General features: G+C 42.1%; 1 protein-coding gene across 2 annotated transcripts in view; it reads left to right on the top strand.

Moving 5' to 3' along the window:
- CPAMD8 (C3 and PZP like alpha-2-macroglobulin domain containing 8) overlaps window positions 1-19,040 on the top strand; it is a 1,208,079-nt gene that overhangs the window by 120,800 nt on the left and 1,068,239 nt on the right. For both annotated transcript variants that reach the window (XM_086946939.1, XM_086946938.1), the window contains exons 7-8: window positions 9,427-9,481; window positions 10,485-10,598. In XM_086946939.1, coding sequence (XP_086803065.1) covers window positions 9,427-9,481; window positions 10,485-10,598 — 169 coding nt within the window. The remainder of the gene's footprint in view (window positions 1-9,426; window positions 9,482-10,484; window positions 10,599-19,040) is intronic.

Below are 19,040 nucleotides of genomic sequence, written 5' to 3'. Positions count from 1 at the left end.
TACGAGTCAGTTGTCAAGGTAAGAGTAGATAAAAATCCCTCTGTGACTAAGAAAGGCTGGCATCACCGATGTGTACTTCGAGAAAGATTGAAGGGCTGACCTCAAGCCAAATGTAAGGGCTCTGTACTGGGAGGGACTAATGCCAATTCTGAATATTAGGAAATGTTACTTTCTGCAGCTTGGATTACAATACCATGCATCCTACAAGTCTACAGTACACATCGGGTCTCTTGATGTACATGGGGAAATATCTTAATAAGCACTTTCATTCAGAACGTATCTCTCCTGACCCTTTTATTAACTGTTGACAGGTACAGAATCAGACAAAACTCTTCTTTGCTGTCTTTCTTATTCACCAGGAATGATGGTGGCATATGCCCATGTTCTTCTGGTATTTGAGAACAGGCTCAAACACATACTCCTTTATTACGATTCTCTTTTTATAAGCGAGCCAATCCGCCCGTCTAAATTTGAATTTGTTTCCCTTCTCCATAATATTGAGCACTCACATGTTTTTTTTTATTGTCCTATTTTTATTATCTATAAAGACCACCTCTCACTAGTATTGGCGTCATGCCCAAGTAAGCAGTCGGAGTTAAGGCTTACCTTTTTGCTGACGCTACTGTGTTGGTCAGCTTTGAATCTAGATGGATTCTTTGTAAGGCAGAATGGGTTCTCGTGTTTTTGCTATAGGTATTGCAGTTGTCTTTGCTAGTAAGGCGTATGAACCTGCTGGTGTTAGCTTTTATGCTACACTCGAATTCTGAGGATATCCCTCCTCTCTTCCAGGCCCATGGATTTAAGAGTTCTGGCTTCTCTGTTCTTCTTCTGAATCTCACTATCCTGTGCCCCCTTTGTGTATATCCAGAGGAGTGTAGGTGTAGGATTTACAGCTGTCCCTAAGGTGTTAAGAGGTCAGTTGCAACCAGGAGGCATGTCTTATTAGTAGGCCAGTAGAAGGATCAGCTCTGTCCTTTAGTGCAAGCATAATATTGTCCAAAGTGTCGATGCTTCATTCATAATCTCATGGAGGTCTTTCTTCTTTTTTCTGGAAAGATAGTCAATGAACTGACCCATGGAGTCTCATCGAACGTGATCTTATTGAACTAACTACAAGTTGAACACTGAGCTTTATACAATGGTTTTGGAGCTTTGACATACTTTCTTTCTCAGACAATCCACTTTTTTGATCTGTTTCTCTGGTGGTGCCAAAGTAATGGGTCCTAGGGTACTGAATGTCTTTTTGTAATAGTCTCTACTACAGAGCTCGATGTTCTCTTTAAAAACAAAAGATGTATATTAGAAGCCCAGATTTCTTCTCTTGCCACCTTTTAACATTTTGAAGTGAAATAGATTAGAGAAAAGTATCCATTATGGGGGCCAGAAGGCCAGGAACTAGAGGAACCTTGGGTCTTGTTTGCTGCTATTCTTGGAGTGTTTAAAAACTTGCATGTGTTTATGCACTATTAATAATATCTACATTTACTTTCCTTACAACTCACTTGGAGACCTCTTGAAAGCCCATTAAATAATCCCAATGTGAAATATATGATAAAATAGTCTTTGGAGTTTGAAGACACAGAGCTGTCAAGGATTACTTATCAACGGTTGCATGGTGTTTTGAAGGTGTCGTGGCCAGTATTATTTTTGTAGCATGTTCTTGTGAACTGGATCTTTTTCACTGTTCTACAGATTAACCTACTTCCGTAGAACTTTTCTCCTTGTTTGATGTATCCTTAGCAATCCTCATCTCTAGTCTTATTAAACACAGGAAATTGACAACCAGTAAGCAAATAGTGCAATTAGAGAAACAAAGCTCAGCTCTGCATGATAAACAAGACCAAATAGTAAATCACTCTCGGCTTCTAAAGTGAGAATTACAGGAGTTCCAGAGAGAAAAGTGGAAAATGTGGGCCTCATTTGCTATGTTGAATTATTAATTTGCACACATTTGCTTCCAAATAAGCCGCAAGATTTAACAATAATACATGCTCAAAGAGTCCCTGCCAAAACTGAAGACTCTTGTGGGTCAAATCTTTATGTTTAAATTCGGTAATCTGCAGATCGCGATCGTGAACAATGTATTATTATGTTTCAAAAGACTTGAAATGCTTAGAGGTACTATTGTAAACAATGGCTACTGATAATTCAGGCTCCCTGTTTTCCGTTTTTACAGATTTTTACAGATAAATACAGACAGAAAACCATTTATTTTCCTATCTGTATTTATTTTTAAATATGGATAAAAACGGAAATAGAGGTTGTTTTGAGTGATTCTAAATGCTGTCAATCATGACTGCCAGGCCAATGGATGTGCAGATTGGCAAGCAAGGGTATCAAAAAATAGAGATTTTAATAAAGGGCCTTAAACAGCAGTAGATTTGCACAACCTTGATACTGAAAATGTACATATTTTCTTACAAGTGCATATTTTACCATCTGTCTGTGTATTTATCATTGAAACCCGTCAGGCTTTGAGGCACGAGTGCACGTTAACTGGTTAAATAAATGCAGAAATATACACATTTCAGCTTTATTTTTTCACAAAACCTAAAATAAATAGGGATAAATACAGGTAAATTAGCAAAAAAAGAAATATGGATAAATACAGACAGAAATGACAAAAATATAAATACCATAAAACCGGAAGCCCTACTGATAATACAGAGTTACTATTAAATGTTAAAATGTATATAGAATAGTTTCAAGTGCTCAAGTTAATTTTTATGCATGTTGGGATTTATTTTTTATATCTAATTTCATTGCATTTGTATAGACAGCTAGTAATTCTACACATCACAGTTTATCAAAGGAAAGGAAAAAGAGGCGTGATTATGACAGGCTAATGATAACATCTACATCGATCCACGTAGACCAGCCCCCTTATACAGATAAACCGTCGTAAGCCCAGCATTTCCGTCACAATCGCTCATGTTTTTGAGGACATTGACGAGCCTCATACATAGGCTTTTGCTGTTACGCTCACTAGTTTTTATTTATTTATTTATTTAATGCGATTTTATACAGCGCAAACTTTACCCGAAGGTGTCAGAGCGCTTTACATAAGAACCAGTTGCAAAACATAAGGACTAAGGATTACATGCGTTACATAAAAGATACAAACAGAAAGAAAAATAGCAAATGTACAAATAGTAAAGTCACTCAAGGAAGAGATACGAATGGATATACTCCAAGAGTCACATAGGAATGGTAGAGAGTACAAAGGTCTACTGCATATACTAGTGATTTGAGTTATCTTTATATACATCGGGCAGGATACGAATGGATATACTCTAAGAGTCACATAGGAATGGTAGAGAGTACAAAGGTCTACTGCATATACTAGTAATTATGGTTATCTCCATATACATCGGAAAGGGATACGAATGGATATACTCTAAGAGTCACATAGGAATGGTAGAGAGTACAAAGGTCTACTGCATTTACTAGTGTTTAGAGTTATCTCTATATACATCGGGCAGGGATTCGAATAGATATACTCTAAGAGTCACATAGGAATGGTAGAGAGTAACAAGGTCTACTGCATATACTAGTGATGCAAGTTATCTCTATATACATAGGGAAGGGATACGAATGGATATACTCTAAGAGCCACATAGGAATGGTAGAGAGTACAAAGGTCTACTGCATATAATAGTGATTAGAGAAGGGATACGGATGGATATACTCTAAGAGTCACATCACAGTTGTAAATCACAGTTGTAAAAACAAATTGCTATGCACATCAGCGTAGTAGAGACTGAAGATCCCACCCTCTTCGCCAAAGTAAAGACTTACACTGTCTCCCAAAAGTAGAACAAGTATATTATTTATTAAGTATCAAGGTTGCAGGGACCCCATCCACCAGCAGCTTGCTCAGCTCCAGCATAAAGATCCTAGGCTGGGGTGTTCCCTTCCATCTATTCAAACTATTACATCAGCACATACCACAATAGCATAAACTGCCGAACACTGACCTTTCTAATACATAAAAGCCCAAAAGATTTAGATTAAGGAGATTTCTTATTTGGTTTACAATAAACATACAAGTTGCTCTTTGACTGAGAATCTTATGTTAATCTTCAAAATTACATAAGATTCCCAGCCTGCCACATTCTGCCACCAAGAAAACACACTTTGATTGCTGCAAATCAATTCGTTGGTAAATTAATTTAAACACACTGTCAATGGTATGGATAGGATATTTTGATTTAAAAAAAGCACAAAAATATAAGTAGGCCTGTCTGCTCATGGGCGCCCATTGAAACAAGCTGATTTCGTAAGGATATGTTGATCCATGTCAATCTGAGGAAAGGACATGTGGTGGAGCTACTAGAGTGGAGTTGTGCAATAAACAAAGTACAACACTCATTGACACTCGCCTATGAATGTAGAGATGCTGGTTCTTCTTTGGAGATTTCAGAGTCTTCCCAGTCCGGCGAAAGAGCAATTAAGTGCCCCGGATAATGGAACACATGGCCTCTATTACTGAATTGATACCTCCTCTGGGAATACTGCCAGGCGTTACCAAAGAAGCAGTTTCTTGTGTTCATTTATTAGAGATTTTTAATTGCAGGGCCAGAAGCAGGACCTTCTTGAGTTCCAATGAGCAGTTCCCACAGTAAGTTCCTAAGGCCTTACCTCACCTCTAAAACTGAGATTAGACAGTCTAAGACGCAGGACCAGACTGGAGTAAAGTGGTCTTTTTATGCGTGGCAGGCCTAAAGACACGATCCTTTGAATCATTAGTTATGGTTCCGCCACTAAGCTAAGATCCGATGCCTTCAGTCTCAGACGCTGAATCTGCTGTCTACAGGTCCGATTGCGCACTCTACTGGGCTGGCTCGTTACACGGACCTTCTCTCTGCAGCCTATGGGGTTAGGCTGTCTGCCTGTGTCTCATAAAGTGAACTCTCAACCTTAGGTCTTTCAGCTTGGAAACTGGACTTTTGCCTGCGTTTGCAGGTTAAGAAACAACACCTTTCCTGTCAGGCTAGCGTGCTGGCCTCTTTGCCGGAAAGCTCAGAAGCTGAACTCCTACCTATTTCTGTAGGCTAAGAGTCTGTACTCTGCTTGCAGGATTAACAGCTGGGCACTGGCACAAAAACTCCCTGCTTGTGCAAGCATGCACTTGGTTACCCCTGGACGCCAAACTGATAGGGAAGGTGTTGCAGATTGCTTCCACAAGTGCGCTATATCTCGCTTGGCCACAAGCCCATGAACAATCACTCAGCGCGGGTACCCCCCAGTTCCCCAACAGCCACAGTAAGGCCACTTTAGGGGTTAACCCAATGAGGCGGCCTAGGACCTCCGTAATTTCCCTTGCCACCCCACTACAGAATGGCATCACCCCGAGCAGTTTAATGCAAAATGCAGAAGGTCAGAAGAGGGCTGTTTACAGCGTACACACAGGCAACCGGCAGCAGGGAACATCTGTTATATGCGTGAGGTGGACAGGTAGGTCGCATGATGTAAGTAATTTATCTGGGTCGTACGCAGTTGTGCTGAGATAGCCAGCCCTCTACGAGCCATACAAGCCTTTCGCCAATCATCTTCGTCTAAGGCTCCCACCCATCCAACCCATTTCTGGTGAAGGGAGTCGAAGTTATCCGAGGCATGGATAATCAATGTATGAAAGAATCGGGTAATCGCTAACTTCCCCAATCGCCCCATGTGTACCTTCGTGTCTAGTTGGCTGTGTTCCGGGATTTGTTTGCCAGAAAGGAGGTGTTTTGAGTGGGCGTGTCGCATTTGGAGAAGGCAAAAAAACTGTATGTGGGCTAAGGCATAGTTCCGGTCCCACTGATGGAATCCCTTCAGGTCAGAGAGCTGAAGAAGCCACAAGTCACACCGCATGGGGGTCAGTTTGGTTAGCCTATGGTCCTAAAGGATCAAGTGCAGTGCTGCCCTCCAGCAGTATATTGCCACCCGGGGGCAGGAGGGTGTCTCGCCAGACACCGTTTCCCCATATAGAATGCTGAGAAAGCCTTCGAATCCCAATGAATGAAGTTCCAGGCGCTATGCTGCATCATCTCAGCTTTTTGTAACCGATTTGTTGATGGGCACTAGTTGCGCCGTCAGGTAGTATGCGTAAAGATCAGAGAATCCCGTCCCCCATCAAAGGGTGATTTGCATGCCGCTGCAAAGGCCACCTTGTGATGCTTTCTGGCCCAGGTAAAGGAAGTAAGCTTGGAGGCTTGGAGGTTAGGGAGCAGAACCATCGTCTGGGTATGGGGTATGGGAAGTTCGCTAATATGGAATTTATAAAGATTTTGAGTTGGAGAGAATTTTTTGTATTTAACAAAAATGTGACTCCAATTTTGCAATTGGTAATTTAAAAATTATTCTTTTTTTATTATTCATTTTTTTTGGATTTATAGGGGTTTTGAATGTACAGTGTTTTAATTTTGTTAATGCATTACACATTTAAAATGTAATTATGTTCTACTTTTACTTTAATACTAAGGCCCTGATTATGATGTCGGTTGGAGTTGCCTCCGACCGACATTATCACCGATTCTAGACCGACCGACTGACCTCCGGTCGGTGGTCCAGACTACGCCTGGGCTGTAAATTCCGTTCCGCTCATGGAATTTGGGTAATTTCGCGTTCCGCGGAGAACGCGAAATTGCCCAAAATTCTGCGTTCCGCGACTTTGCAACATTTTTTGCTTGTTCGCGTTCTCATAATGCGTGTTTGCGCGATATCTCCCCCCGAGCAGGCAAATAGCAATTGCGAACAGGAAAAAAGCATTGCAAACGAGCAATTCCGCGTGGTTGCTGAATTTCTGCTTGTTTACAGAGATTTTTACAGTTTCGCAGAGATTTGCTTAACGCGATTACGCAAATTCTGCCCACCCCTAGTCCAGACCGCAGTATTACAATGCAACCACACATGGTGAGGTCGCATACACGCTCCCATAGAGAAAAGGGAGATTCTGTTCATCCCTGCACAATTGCGGTGCAGGGATTAACATTGGGGCACCATTGGTTCGCCTCGGCCCGCAACCGGAGGCTGTGGAGGAATAGGGGCCCTACTAGAGGCCCCCAAAGTCACTTTCTGACTGGCTTTCCATGTCCGAAAGCCTGACATGGAATGCCTGTTGGAAAGCGTCATCGTAATCTCGACGGCGGAAACACAGTCCTCAAGGATTATGATGGGGCCTCCGACTGGCCGATGGGCTCATTGAGCGAGTCGGAATCCAGCTGAAATGACCAACTGGTTTCACTTTCGACAGCCGGCATTGTAATGTGGCGGTCAAAAGCGAAGCCTACAATTTGAGTCAGAAAGCATCTAACCTGAGTTAGAGTACCTTCTCAGCCAAAGTGAAGTACCACCCACCTCATTAACAGTCTGGCAGAACTTAAGTATTCAGACATCACTTCCAACAGCATGGCGAAGTAAGGGCCCTCAGAGGTCAGGCCATGGGTCCGCCTGCCCTTTTTAGAGTGGGTTAATACAGTGCCAGGTTTGACTGTCTGTCACCAGCAGGTAAAACCTAGTGATAAGAGGCAGTGAAAATTGCAAAAGGACCAGCCCGACATGGGAGAAACCTCAAAGGGTAAGGGTGGTGCTACTTTTTTTAATTTTAAAGAACAAAATCTTGCGCTGGGATTTAATTTTTGCAAATAAAAAAGTTGAAAGTTTGATGTTTGGCTCCATCATGTTGAAGGAGTCATCTATCAAACTTTCAAAGCCTTTGCAGGAACCTATGTGACAGCGGTCCCTGTAAATGCTGGGTTGGCGGACGTCTCTAAATTTGATAAATGGAGTACTCTCACCATGGGGAAATAAAGTACACTGGTGACGGTAATAGTATATATGATACCTAGCCCCAAAATATATGTTAATTAATTAAAAATGTAAATGTATTTAAAGTAATGTTGTTATATTTGTAAAATGTTGAAAAAATATGTGAGGATATTTATTTTTACTTATTTTGTAATTTTAAAAACGAATTCATATTTTTCTTATTCTATTTACTGTAAATTACTTTTTATAATATAACATTTACAAACAATCTAAGAAATCTTTTAAATAATTTTATTTTAAAACATATAGTCAATACATAAATAAAAGATACATTAAAATAAAATATTAAATATTTTTTAAAAGCTGCATTTTTTTAGAATTTTTAAATTAATTTTAATTGAATACATACATTATTTCTAAATAATATGATCAATATTTTGTAAACTATAATTTGGTTTTTAATATTTTTGACAATTTTAATGTTAATATTTAAAGGCTATATTGTTGTAACCTATATTTTTGGTTGAAATTACTTTTTCATTGAGATTTATTTTATTACAATATTTTGGATTCAATATTTTGTTATTTTAGGTATACGAAAAACGTTTTTGTGTGCTAACCTATACTTTAACATCAACATTATTGTGGGTCGATTTTATTGATGTTAATATTCAGCTGTACAATCCAAAACTTGCTGGCATTGTAGGTAGCGTATCAAATTTATGTGAAGACCCAAAGATGCACTGGTGACAAAACCGACAAAGATGAAAACCTCTTTCATACCCTGAAAGCAAAAGAAGTAGTTTGTCGACATTTGAAAATAGAGGCACCAGGATCTATGTGAATCCATAATAAATGTTAAATGTATGACAGCTGTTCTTATGAAGGCAAGAGGCGAAACTAAGAGGGGCATTTGTGTGAAAGCTAAAGAGATGCTGATCCTCTCACCACCCTACTTCCTATCCTTTATGGTTCAATTTGAGACAGTTTTGGCCAATTCAGTTACCAATAACCAGAAGGACTGAGGTATATATTCTGACTTTTGTTGGATGAGATCATAAAATTATCAGTCAATGCTAATGTTTAAGGCATAATTATAAGTGAATTAATGCTAAAGGAGCCAGTCAAGTGGCTCAGAGTGAGTGTGTGTATTGCAATGAATTAAGGCAGACAGGAAAAGACAAGTGAAATCCCACGCAGGTGAAATGGGTGCATTGTATCAACTCAGCCTTCCTGTTAGAAAGGATTTAAGCCACTTCACATACCTGGGAGGTCAAAATCGTATAGCCTGTGCAGGAGGATAGCATGGCAAGTGTCGAGGATTGCTTGTACATTGAGTAGTGTCCCGACTCAATTGAGTTACATTTCCGCTATTGTACAGTTCATTTTAACAGTTAACCGACTCTGCCCTGAGCCTCACAAAAGAAGCTCGAGAAGCACTAATAGGCAATTCTGATTAACATATGGTTGCTGCGGAGGCACTGCCTCATGCTCTGAAGGTTTGGAGGGTAGAATACGTTTGATGATGTTCTCAGGGACCTGGGCACTAATAAAGAATATGCTCATCATATCCTACCCGAGATTTGGCAATCATGGCAAATCAGAAAACCTGATGGGAATGGTATCTGTTTAACAACTTATAATATTAAACACTGTTGCCAAACTGATTTCTAGGACCCACATGGCTCCAGGATGATCCAGTGGAGTGATCTGAAGCCCTTCTGCTGTGGTGAGTGTTCATTCTTTTGTTTGTCTGTTTACCTTGGTATGAGGGAGGTGTGAATGCAATCATTGAACTGTCAATTTAAACAAGCATTGGCAAAGCCAGTAGAGCTTGTCTGTTAGACCTATTAGCTTTGCCAATCGTTATTAGCCATGTTGTAGAGAATAGCGACTGCTGTGAAGCATGACTATAAAAAAAAGTGCAGTGATTAGGCCGCAATGCTGTTTCAAAGGCGCATGTATGCATTTATCCATGCATGCATGAGCCTACAAAATGACTGGGTGGTATTTTTTTTCTTTTATTTACCCATCCGAGATTGAAAAAGGAGCACAAAAACGCGATTTTAAAACACAATTCAAAGCGCTTAAATGAAGTTGCATTTTTTTTGTAAAGGATAACCGAGTTGAGGGTTGGCGGAGAAGTAATAAGGAGGGCGGTGAGAAAAACAATATATTGGACAGGGGGAGACGCAACAAGAGCAAAAGGAAGCAATGTGAACCATGGAAGGGTATATGCAGACAGAGGCGAGAGAGCGCAAAATTATTGTGGGTGAGGGGAGAGAAGCACATGGGTGAGAGAGAATAACCTGGAGGGTGAGGAGAAAACCACACGAGAGAGAAACCTGAAAAATACATGCACTCTCATAAAATGCTTAAACAAAAAGAAGTCATTCCCTAAAAGCAAGCAGTGAAAGCATAGAAACCAACCAATCAAAGAGACAGTAAAGAGGCTGTGCTTTATCGGAGGGGGAAACAAAAGACTGATAAACTGGGACATGAAAGAGGCAAATGAGAGTGACAGTAAAGCCAATCAGTGGTCGGCAGGACAGTCCGCATGTCCCACTGTATGTTGGAAGCTAACAATATGTCTTACGCAAATTAGTAAAAATGAATGTCTATCTGAATCTCAGAAAGGTCTAGTTTTGAGCCAGGAAAATTAATTCAATTATGTATTTTCTCCAGAAAATGTATGATGTTTGAAGAAGAATTAAAATATTTTTGTCTTCCAGGCATAGTAAATATGAGTTTTCCCTTGTCTGATCAGCCCGTCTTTGGAGAATGGTTTATATTTGCTGAAGCTCAGGGACATACCTACAACACATCTTTTGAAGTACAGAAATATGGTGAGTAAAATTGAGGTCAAGGAGCAGGGGTTGTAAGAGGCAATCAAACCATAGCAGATGCAACTTCTATAATTCCATTACACATTTTTGTCTATAGTTTTAGCAAATAGGACTTCAAGGCATGCGACTAGCTTAAAGCATGGATACCAATGGTCAGACTCCAGCCTTGGACAATTCTGAACCTTGCTGCTAAAACAGCCAGCAAGTTTCATCAACCTATATTCTTTAGATGAAGGACAAAGACTGAAAGGGCGTGTTATCTGGCATATACTGCTTTCCTCCTAGCCAGCTGGGTCAAATTATTACTGTGTGTTTTTTAAGGAAAGATAAAATTGGGCCCAAAGTATTCTGCTAACCTACCAAACTATTTATATTCGTTTTTAGTTCCCTCCCTTAGGCCATAACTCAAAGGCCCAAAGCGAAACTGACACATCAAGGATGCACCTGGCCCCAATGTAATGAAGGAAGGGTAGTAAGTGTACCCAGGATGTAGGTTTAGTTGGCTCCTCACACTGCTGGGCCCCCGGCTACTGCACCTTCAGCACCAATAATACTCACAGACTGTCTCATGTGCACAAAATCTACTGCAGCATAACTCCTAGGCCTTAGACCCAAATCAGTTTGTCTGCCTCAATGTAAAAAAAACAGAAAAGAAAAAAGAAATACCCCGATCTCGCCTCTCTGTTGCTTAGGCCCTGTACCCTTCTCAGAAAAGGGTAACATGGTATTGCTAGTAAGAAAAATCTGCATGTAAACGGAGGTCAACGTGGGCGGGATATATGCAGACTAGCGTACTGGTGCATTTTTAAGTTGACAAAAACAGTTCCCATACTTTTTTGTTAGAAACCTCCATCCCTGAATGTTTAATGTGGACATTGATGCACCTCTGGCTGAAAGTGAAGAGTTGGGGGAACAGGTCTCTTGTGCAGTGAAGCCTATGAAGGGATATAGATGTAGCTTAAGAAACAGGCCTTCTCATCAGGGGGCCTACTAACTGAAAGAAATGTTAATTTGTGCTGGTGGCTAATCGCCAAATGTAAAGGCTTCTCGGAAGCCAGTATGGGTTTTAATTGATGGAGCCGCTTGAAGCTTCATGCCGACAAAGATTTATTCTTTTTGAGAGGTAAGTTAAGGGTGTTATCACTGTTTTTTGCAATTCTGCCTTTTAACGGACTCAAATAAAAATGTTGGCTCTAGGTACAGTCTAATAAGGTACTGCTAAAACATATTCTTTGAAATGACTTGTTTTATCCTAAACACAAAATCATTTTGCTGCAACCTGCCTTACACATTGTGTAATACAATTTTTAAATAATGACACACATTTACAGAGCTTTCTGTCACTGGCTGGGACCTAATAGCACTATAAATACACAAGTCACTATTCTCCACTGCACCAAGCAGGATTCAAATATTTGACTGGTCAAATACACACAGACATCTGCAGTGACCGCATTAACCAACTGAGGATTCATAACCTAAAAGAGTGCATTTCCCACTGGTTAGTTTAACTTGCATTTAATTTTCATCTAAGGTGTTAAATGGCTGAAGTAGCACTCAGGATCACAGTTCCATATACTTTTTTAATGCACATTAACATTTGCATGTAAATGAACGCAGCCTGGAAATGCACCCAATAAATAATTAATGCTTCCAAGCCATCTCTATTTACAAGTACCTTACTGAGGCATTTGTGCCCCTCTTGGAATTCAGCCATGGACCTCCATGGGGAGAGCCACATAGCTTGAAGACTTCTGCTTTAGGCTGAGAAATGACTTGAATGCTGGATTTTGCTAAAGCCTGGGTATGGCCTTTTTGTGTGCTCCTAACAAGATGGTGTTTAATGTGTCGATACACAATAGGATTGGGGCTCTGGTTTAATCCATCTGGTTTCTTAAACAAAGGATCTTTTAAAGCACCATGAGAGGATGTGTGTTACTTTTGTTGATTGGCTCTTTGTAAAAGCGTACCTTACAACTCTCTGATTAAGTAGGAGATATGGCAGTTCCCCACTCCCTCTGCCAGCTGTCTGGTTTTGCCTCGGCCATTGGACAGGGAGACCATGGCTTAGGGTATTGCCAGTGGTCCCGTGTTCAGTTTTTGTTGTTTAAATGTTGTCTGCATACATGTAGATCTGTAATCCATTGTTCTTTGAGGATCGTGTTTTCTACTGAGTCACAGGCTGCAGGCGGGGAAACGAAGATCAATATTTCAGTATAACAGGTACCCATGGAGGAAAGATACTTTCTGATTTCAGCAACTGTACTTTTCTTACTACTGACATCATTTCTGTCATGTAACCTGTTGAAGGATTCAATGAATTGTTAAACTTGACAGGTGACAACTGGTATTTTGCTTAGGAAGGGAGATTCAAGATGGGGCTGCAGTTCACCAAATATAATCGGCTTTCTTTATGTTGCTGTGAATTAACCATTTTCAAAGCGAGACGATCATGAGCCTTGTTAAGCAGATCCAAATGTAGTCAGGGGCGCTTTTGTGGTAAATAAGTTTTACCTAGTCAATTTTTCCATATAATTATCAATACAAGACAGCTCATTAAAATGAGAGGCAGAGTCCGTGGTATCTGAGTCATACGGGCTTTAATATTATGCTTCGAAGCAAAGGATATCGGGTTCCATCACCACGCAGGTTCAGGAAGGGACATTCAACATTTTATTAACATTACACATTATATATAGTAAAGTAACATAATTGAATCCAATACAGTAGGCGTAACAGGTGAAAAGAGAGAGATAAGAACACATGTGCGTAAGAGGAGGCGTGAAAAGAGGCGTACACATGGGCGTGCACTGTACATGTCAGAGAAACGTCACAAGATACGTCACATGTGGGTGGATGTAAAGTGAGAAATTGCAGGATCAGCAGAAACCCTTCGCCTATATGCGCGCGCAACTAGTATGACGTGAAACTGGGGGCTTTGACTTTAGCACTAGTGGAGGAGACTGGTGTCTGGAGTGTCAGGGCAACCTGTACCTATAGCATATCTGATATCTGTTGCTTGGAGGATGTAGTGTCTGAAACAAAGGTCTCTCGGGCAGGGGCCTTTCAATACCGAATGCTAGTGCATGCATACGTGTCTTGGTGCAATGAGCGGAGCCATGGGCCTACCATGGTAACGGGTTCAGTAAATCACTTGCAAGGAGGACAGGAAGGCCGGGCCCTTTGCTCTGCAGCCGGGGATATGTTTACCCATTTCACTAGACTGGAATGTGTTTTCGAGGAGGCTGAGCAGATACCTGTAGGCAAAACATGAATTTGGCAGGCAGTCCAGGCCGAGCCGGGCACCACCGCGTTGGCAGGAAGTAAGGCAGGGGTCAGGGATGCGCGCAGCTTTCGGAGACAGGAGAGATGAGGCAGAGAGGCCTCGTTAAGGGCCTAGTTTGACTGAGTCAGAAAACATGGAGAAAACGTGTGCAAATTTCAAAAGCGCACCACATAAAGACGGTGGCACCGTATGTTTAGGAACATATTTAACGGGATTTCTTGGTATGGTTGGATAGCTAACATGTTAAGGATGGACGCAAATGTATTTGCGTCTCTCTAGCATGAACGGAACGAAAGTTACATGACATACGAGGAACATGGGCGCATGGATAGGGTGTGAGTTGGGGGACACTTTGGCTACCTGAAAATTTCTATTACCTCATTCCCTCCTTGGACCCTACTACACCCTTCAGGATATATCTATATTCATGAGACCATCTATCTGTTCATAGAGCATCATTTGTTCATCTTTCTTTATTCGGGAACGGGAACGTGTACTGGAATGGGGAATACAGGCTGTGGCGCACAAGCCGCAAATCGCTGGCCCACATTGCAGACAGAGACAACAACTGAATACTATGGCCAATATTATTCCTAGGAACGACAGTAGCTTCCATCCCCAGGCGGAGACCACACTCCAGAACCAACCGGACCAAGTCCAGGAGCCTGGATTCTGATGTATCTGATGAGCTATTTCATGAAGCTGAGTTATGGCCTTATACACAGATGGCGCGTTATTTGGAATAAAAACACAACAACTGGATCCGATGACTCTACAAGCCCCGCCCCTATCGGCCAAGATGACGTCAAGGACAAGGCGATTTTGAAGAACAACAAGTCTCATAGCAGACTGTTCCTCTGTTAAGTTACCTAGGGCAGAAGTAGTTTCGTTCACTACTGCTTCAAGGATTCTGGTCAATTTGCGTATAAGTTTACTATTCGAGACAGTGCCTAAATAAGGAAAGAATCCTTTATTGAAATCTGTGTATTGTTCCCATATAGTTTCAGTCTGATCGACTATTGGGAGATCTCTCTTCTGTCTAACGTGAGTGAGGCGAGAATTTCTATGATAATCAGATGGGGCTAGAAAAACAGGTGGCAGTAGGAATGCAATAAAACAAGTACCATCCCAGTCTGGAGGTAAACGTAAATAGGCAGTCTGACCACAAATGAAATAGGAATGTCGGGAAGCTTTGAAAGTAGACTTGCCTTTATCGCTGAATTCGACAACAGTATCACAATCACTGTGTCCTAGATGTACTGAACCAATTTTTCTGACACATAATTCACCTTTTACTGGTAAAACTGTAATGGACGGCAAGTCCGAATTAGTCTCGGACTGAACGTTCAGGATCATGAGGTTGAGGGAGAAGTTACCTAATGCATACACTTCATTTTCTAGATCGGTCCCAGTCCTTTGTGGGAGACCATCTGCATCTGGAAAACATGCTTTATTCATGACTGTATTCAGGTTTCCCCATATCCAATTGCCTTGGGAAACTTTGGACTTACTATCTAGGGAGGACATTAAAGTAAACCATGCACCACACGAACCATTATGTGTGAACGGGTAAGGAAAGAGGGGCAGAGCTCCCTTGTACTTCTGATAGGGAGGGAGTCGGCCACATATCCAGCAATTGGTGGCATTGCTGGTTTGGTGTGAATGATGTAACATACGGATGAATGTATTGTTGCGCATTGCTAAACGATAGGACAATTCGTGGGGAGGCAGGTCGCTGAAAGTGTACTCCATAGTGTCATTAGAGGAAACATGTACATTTGAATCAAGAGGAAAAAAGATGTGTAACATTAAACTTATACAGATTATCGTAAGACTCAGAAGAAACATTGAGATCAAGGCAATGATGCAACCGCTGTGCAAAACTTTACAGTGTTTTTTCCATTTTTCGTTTCGCCTATCTCTCTGACTACTGGGGTCTATTCTATACATGTCAGAAACCTGTCTAACCGCTTCACCCAGGAGGGGACTTAAACAATTAAACTGTCTGACTTACTAGACCTCAATTTTAGCTTGTACTCTTGCTGAGGAGTTAATTCTAGCAGGGGGAGTTTAGACTCAGTCTCTGGAAGTGGGGGAAGTGGGCAGTCCTTAAAGGGAGAGTCTGGCAACAGTCCGTGAATTTTTTTAATATGGCTCGAGTGCTGCCATCCCTTCCTCCCCTCCACTTTAACGGCAGTCCTTGTAGATAACAAAACCAACTTCAGCTGCTTCCATCTGGGTTCCAGTGGACTCTTCCGATCGAAATTCCGAATCAGTACGAGTTCACCTGGGCGGACTTCATGTGGCTTTACTTGGGTGTTGTCCGGAAAGGCAGCCGCGACCTGTGAACGACAAGATTGTAGTGCAGACATCAATGCAGCCAAGTAATCTGTCAGCATAGAACTATCAACATCTGTGATCTTACGGGGCATAGGCGTCTCCCACATATTCGGAGGCCTTCCAAAGACCACCTCATACGGGGATAGCCCTGTCCTAGAATGAGCTACCATTCGCATGTAAAAGAGTGCAACTGGCAAGGCAACTATCCAATCTACACCTTTCTCGGCACAAATTTTGGCAAGGCGGGTTTTCAGGGTCTGATTATGTCTCTCTACGAGACCTGCGGCTTCAGGATGTCGGACACAATGGACCTTCCACTGGTAACCTAACAGGAGTGACACCTGTTTCATTAACTCGGACGAGAATGGCTGTCCATTATCAGAGTACACGACACGGGGCAAGCCGTATCGTGGGAAAAATTCACGAACCAGCTGCTTGGCAGTGGTCGGGGCAGTGTAATCTGGAACTGGATATGCTTCTGTCCATCGGGAAAGAGCACATACGATTACGAGGACATACTTGAAACCTCGACATCGGTCCATCTGGATATAATCCATCTGGAGGACTTCAAAAGGATGGTCAGGAGGATGAAATCCACCCTGTTCTACGGGGACACCTTTTCCTGGATTGAACTGACAACAGATCATGCAAGTACGCACTTTCTGTTTTGCTGCTGCTCGTAAGTGTTTGTTATACCAGAGGTTCTGTAAGCTGTCTAACATGGCTTTCTCTCCTAAGTGTGCTGGACTATGTGCTGTGTTAATAATGATTTGAACCATAGAGTCGGGGAGGAACCATGTGGCCCTTCCCTTCGTCATCCATCCCTGATCTGTTTGGATCCCTCCTTGTTCAGTCCATTTCTTGATTTCGTCTGGTGTAGCATGTGTTTGTATGTCGAGTACATCTAGAATGGGATCCTTAACTGTCAGGCAATGTGTCAAAGTAGTCTTGGTCATGTCAGTCGGGATTACTGTCTGAGCTGTGAATTTGGCTGTACGATCTGCCAGGTCGTTACCCTGGGAAATTCTGTCAGTGACTTTGGTATGTGCTTTGCATTTCATAATGGCTATGGCTGTAGGCAAGTGTATTGCTTCTAACAGGGCTTGGATGAGGGGGCCATGCTGGATCTTGGTACAGTGAGAAGTTAGGAAACCTCTCTCTTCCCAAAGGACTCCGAAATCGTGAACGACTCCGAATGCATATTGTGAATCAGTGTATATGTTTACTTTCTTGTTCTTGGCTAGTATACATGCTTGGGTCAGAGCAATGAGCTCTGCAGCTTGAGCAGATAGTGTGTCAATACGATGTGTTTCTATGACTTCAGTTTCAGTGGTCACTGCATAGGCGGCCACTAACTCTCCTGTACTTGTTCTCATACATGAACCATCCACGTAAAGTGTCAGGTCAGGATCGGGTAATGCAATGTCTGTCAAGTCTTGTCGGGGCTTAGTTACTGTATTAATGACTTCTACACAGTCATGTGGTGTTGGATCTGCTGTATTCGAGGGTAACAATGTGGCAGGGTTAAGTATGTTGCAGCGTCTGATTTCTATGTGTGGCTGGAACAATGTCAGTTCATAACCTGTCAGTCGTGCTATGGTCAAGTGCTGAGTCTGGGTTCGGTTCAGAAGTACTTCCACGGAATGTGGAACCTGTACTGTCAAGGGATGTCCTAGCACTATTGAATCGCTTTGTCTGATAGCTAGAGCTGTTGCTGCAACTGATTTTAGGCACGCAGGCAGAGCCTGGGCTACTGGATCCAATGTACTGGAAAAATAAGCACATGGCTTATGGTGTCCTGCTTGATCTTGTGTGAGAACGGACAACGCTGTGCCATCGCGGTCTGTGACAAAAAGTGTAAACGGTTTGCTGTAACATGGTGTCGCTAGAACTGGTGCTTGACATAAAGCTTTCTTCAAGTCATTAAAAGCTTGTGTATGTTCCTGAGTCCAAGGGAGGACAGTCGAAGTCGCTGCCTCCTGTGTTGTCAACTGAATAAGTGGCTTGGCTAGAAATGCATATTGGGGAATCCATTGTCTGCAGTACGAAGTGAGGCCAATAAAAGCCCGTACTTCCTTTTGAGTCTTGGGTTGTGGCAGATGTGCTATTAACTGGACACGATCTGGTGTCAACTGTCTCCCCTCCTTGGACAGCAAGTGCCCAAGGTATACCACTTGCTGGGCACAGAATTGAAGCTTTGAAGGGGACACCTTGTGCCCCTTGTCGGCAAGGAAAAACAAGACTGTCAATGACGCGCTCTCGCAGTCACGTTCGGTCCGTGCTGTGATCAATAGATCATCAACGTATTGTAGCAGAGCAGTGTCAGTAGGCATGTGAATACTGTCTAATTGTCGTTTCAGGGCTTGGCTGTAAATACTGGGACTTTCTGTGAACCCTTGAGGTGCACGTGCAAATTTAAAACTTCGGCCATTTAATGAGAATCCGAACAAATATTGGCTTTCCGGATGAATGGGGACACTAAAGAAGGCGTTCTTAAGATCAATTACAGTAAAGAACGCTGCTTCGGAATCAATGGCAGTCATTAGGGATGAAATGTCTGGGACCACTGGGTACTGTGGTATTATGCATTTGTTGAGTTCTCGGAGATCGATCACCAGCCTATAGACTGGAGGTGCATTTGGGTCAGTTCGTTTAAGAATCGGAATGATTGGAGAATTACATACATTGGAGTCAGTTTCTACGACTACTCCCTGGGCAATGAGTTCGTCAATTATTTTCAATAGGGCTGTTACAGCCTCGGGGGGCAATTTGTATTGTCGGATACAGGGTAGTACAACACCTTGTTTGAGGTTGAC

Source organism: Lissotriton vulgaris, chromosome 12, assembly GCF_964263255.1.
Source record: "Lissotriton vulgaris chromosome 12, aLisVul1.2, whole genome shotgun sequence".
NCBI lineage: Eukaryota > Metazoa > Chordata > Amphibia > Caudata > Salamandridae > Lissotriton > Lissotriton vulgaris.
The sequence above is the reverse complement of the archived record's forward strand: the minus strand, read 5'-3'. Positions and strand labels throughout refer to the sequence as shown.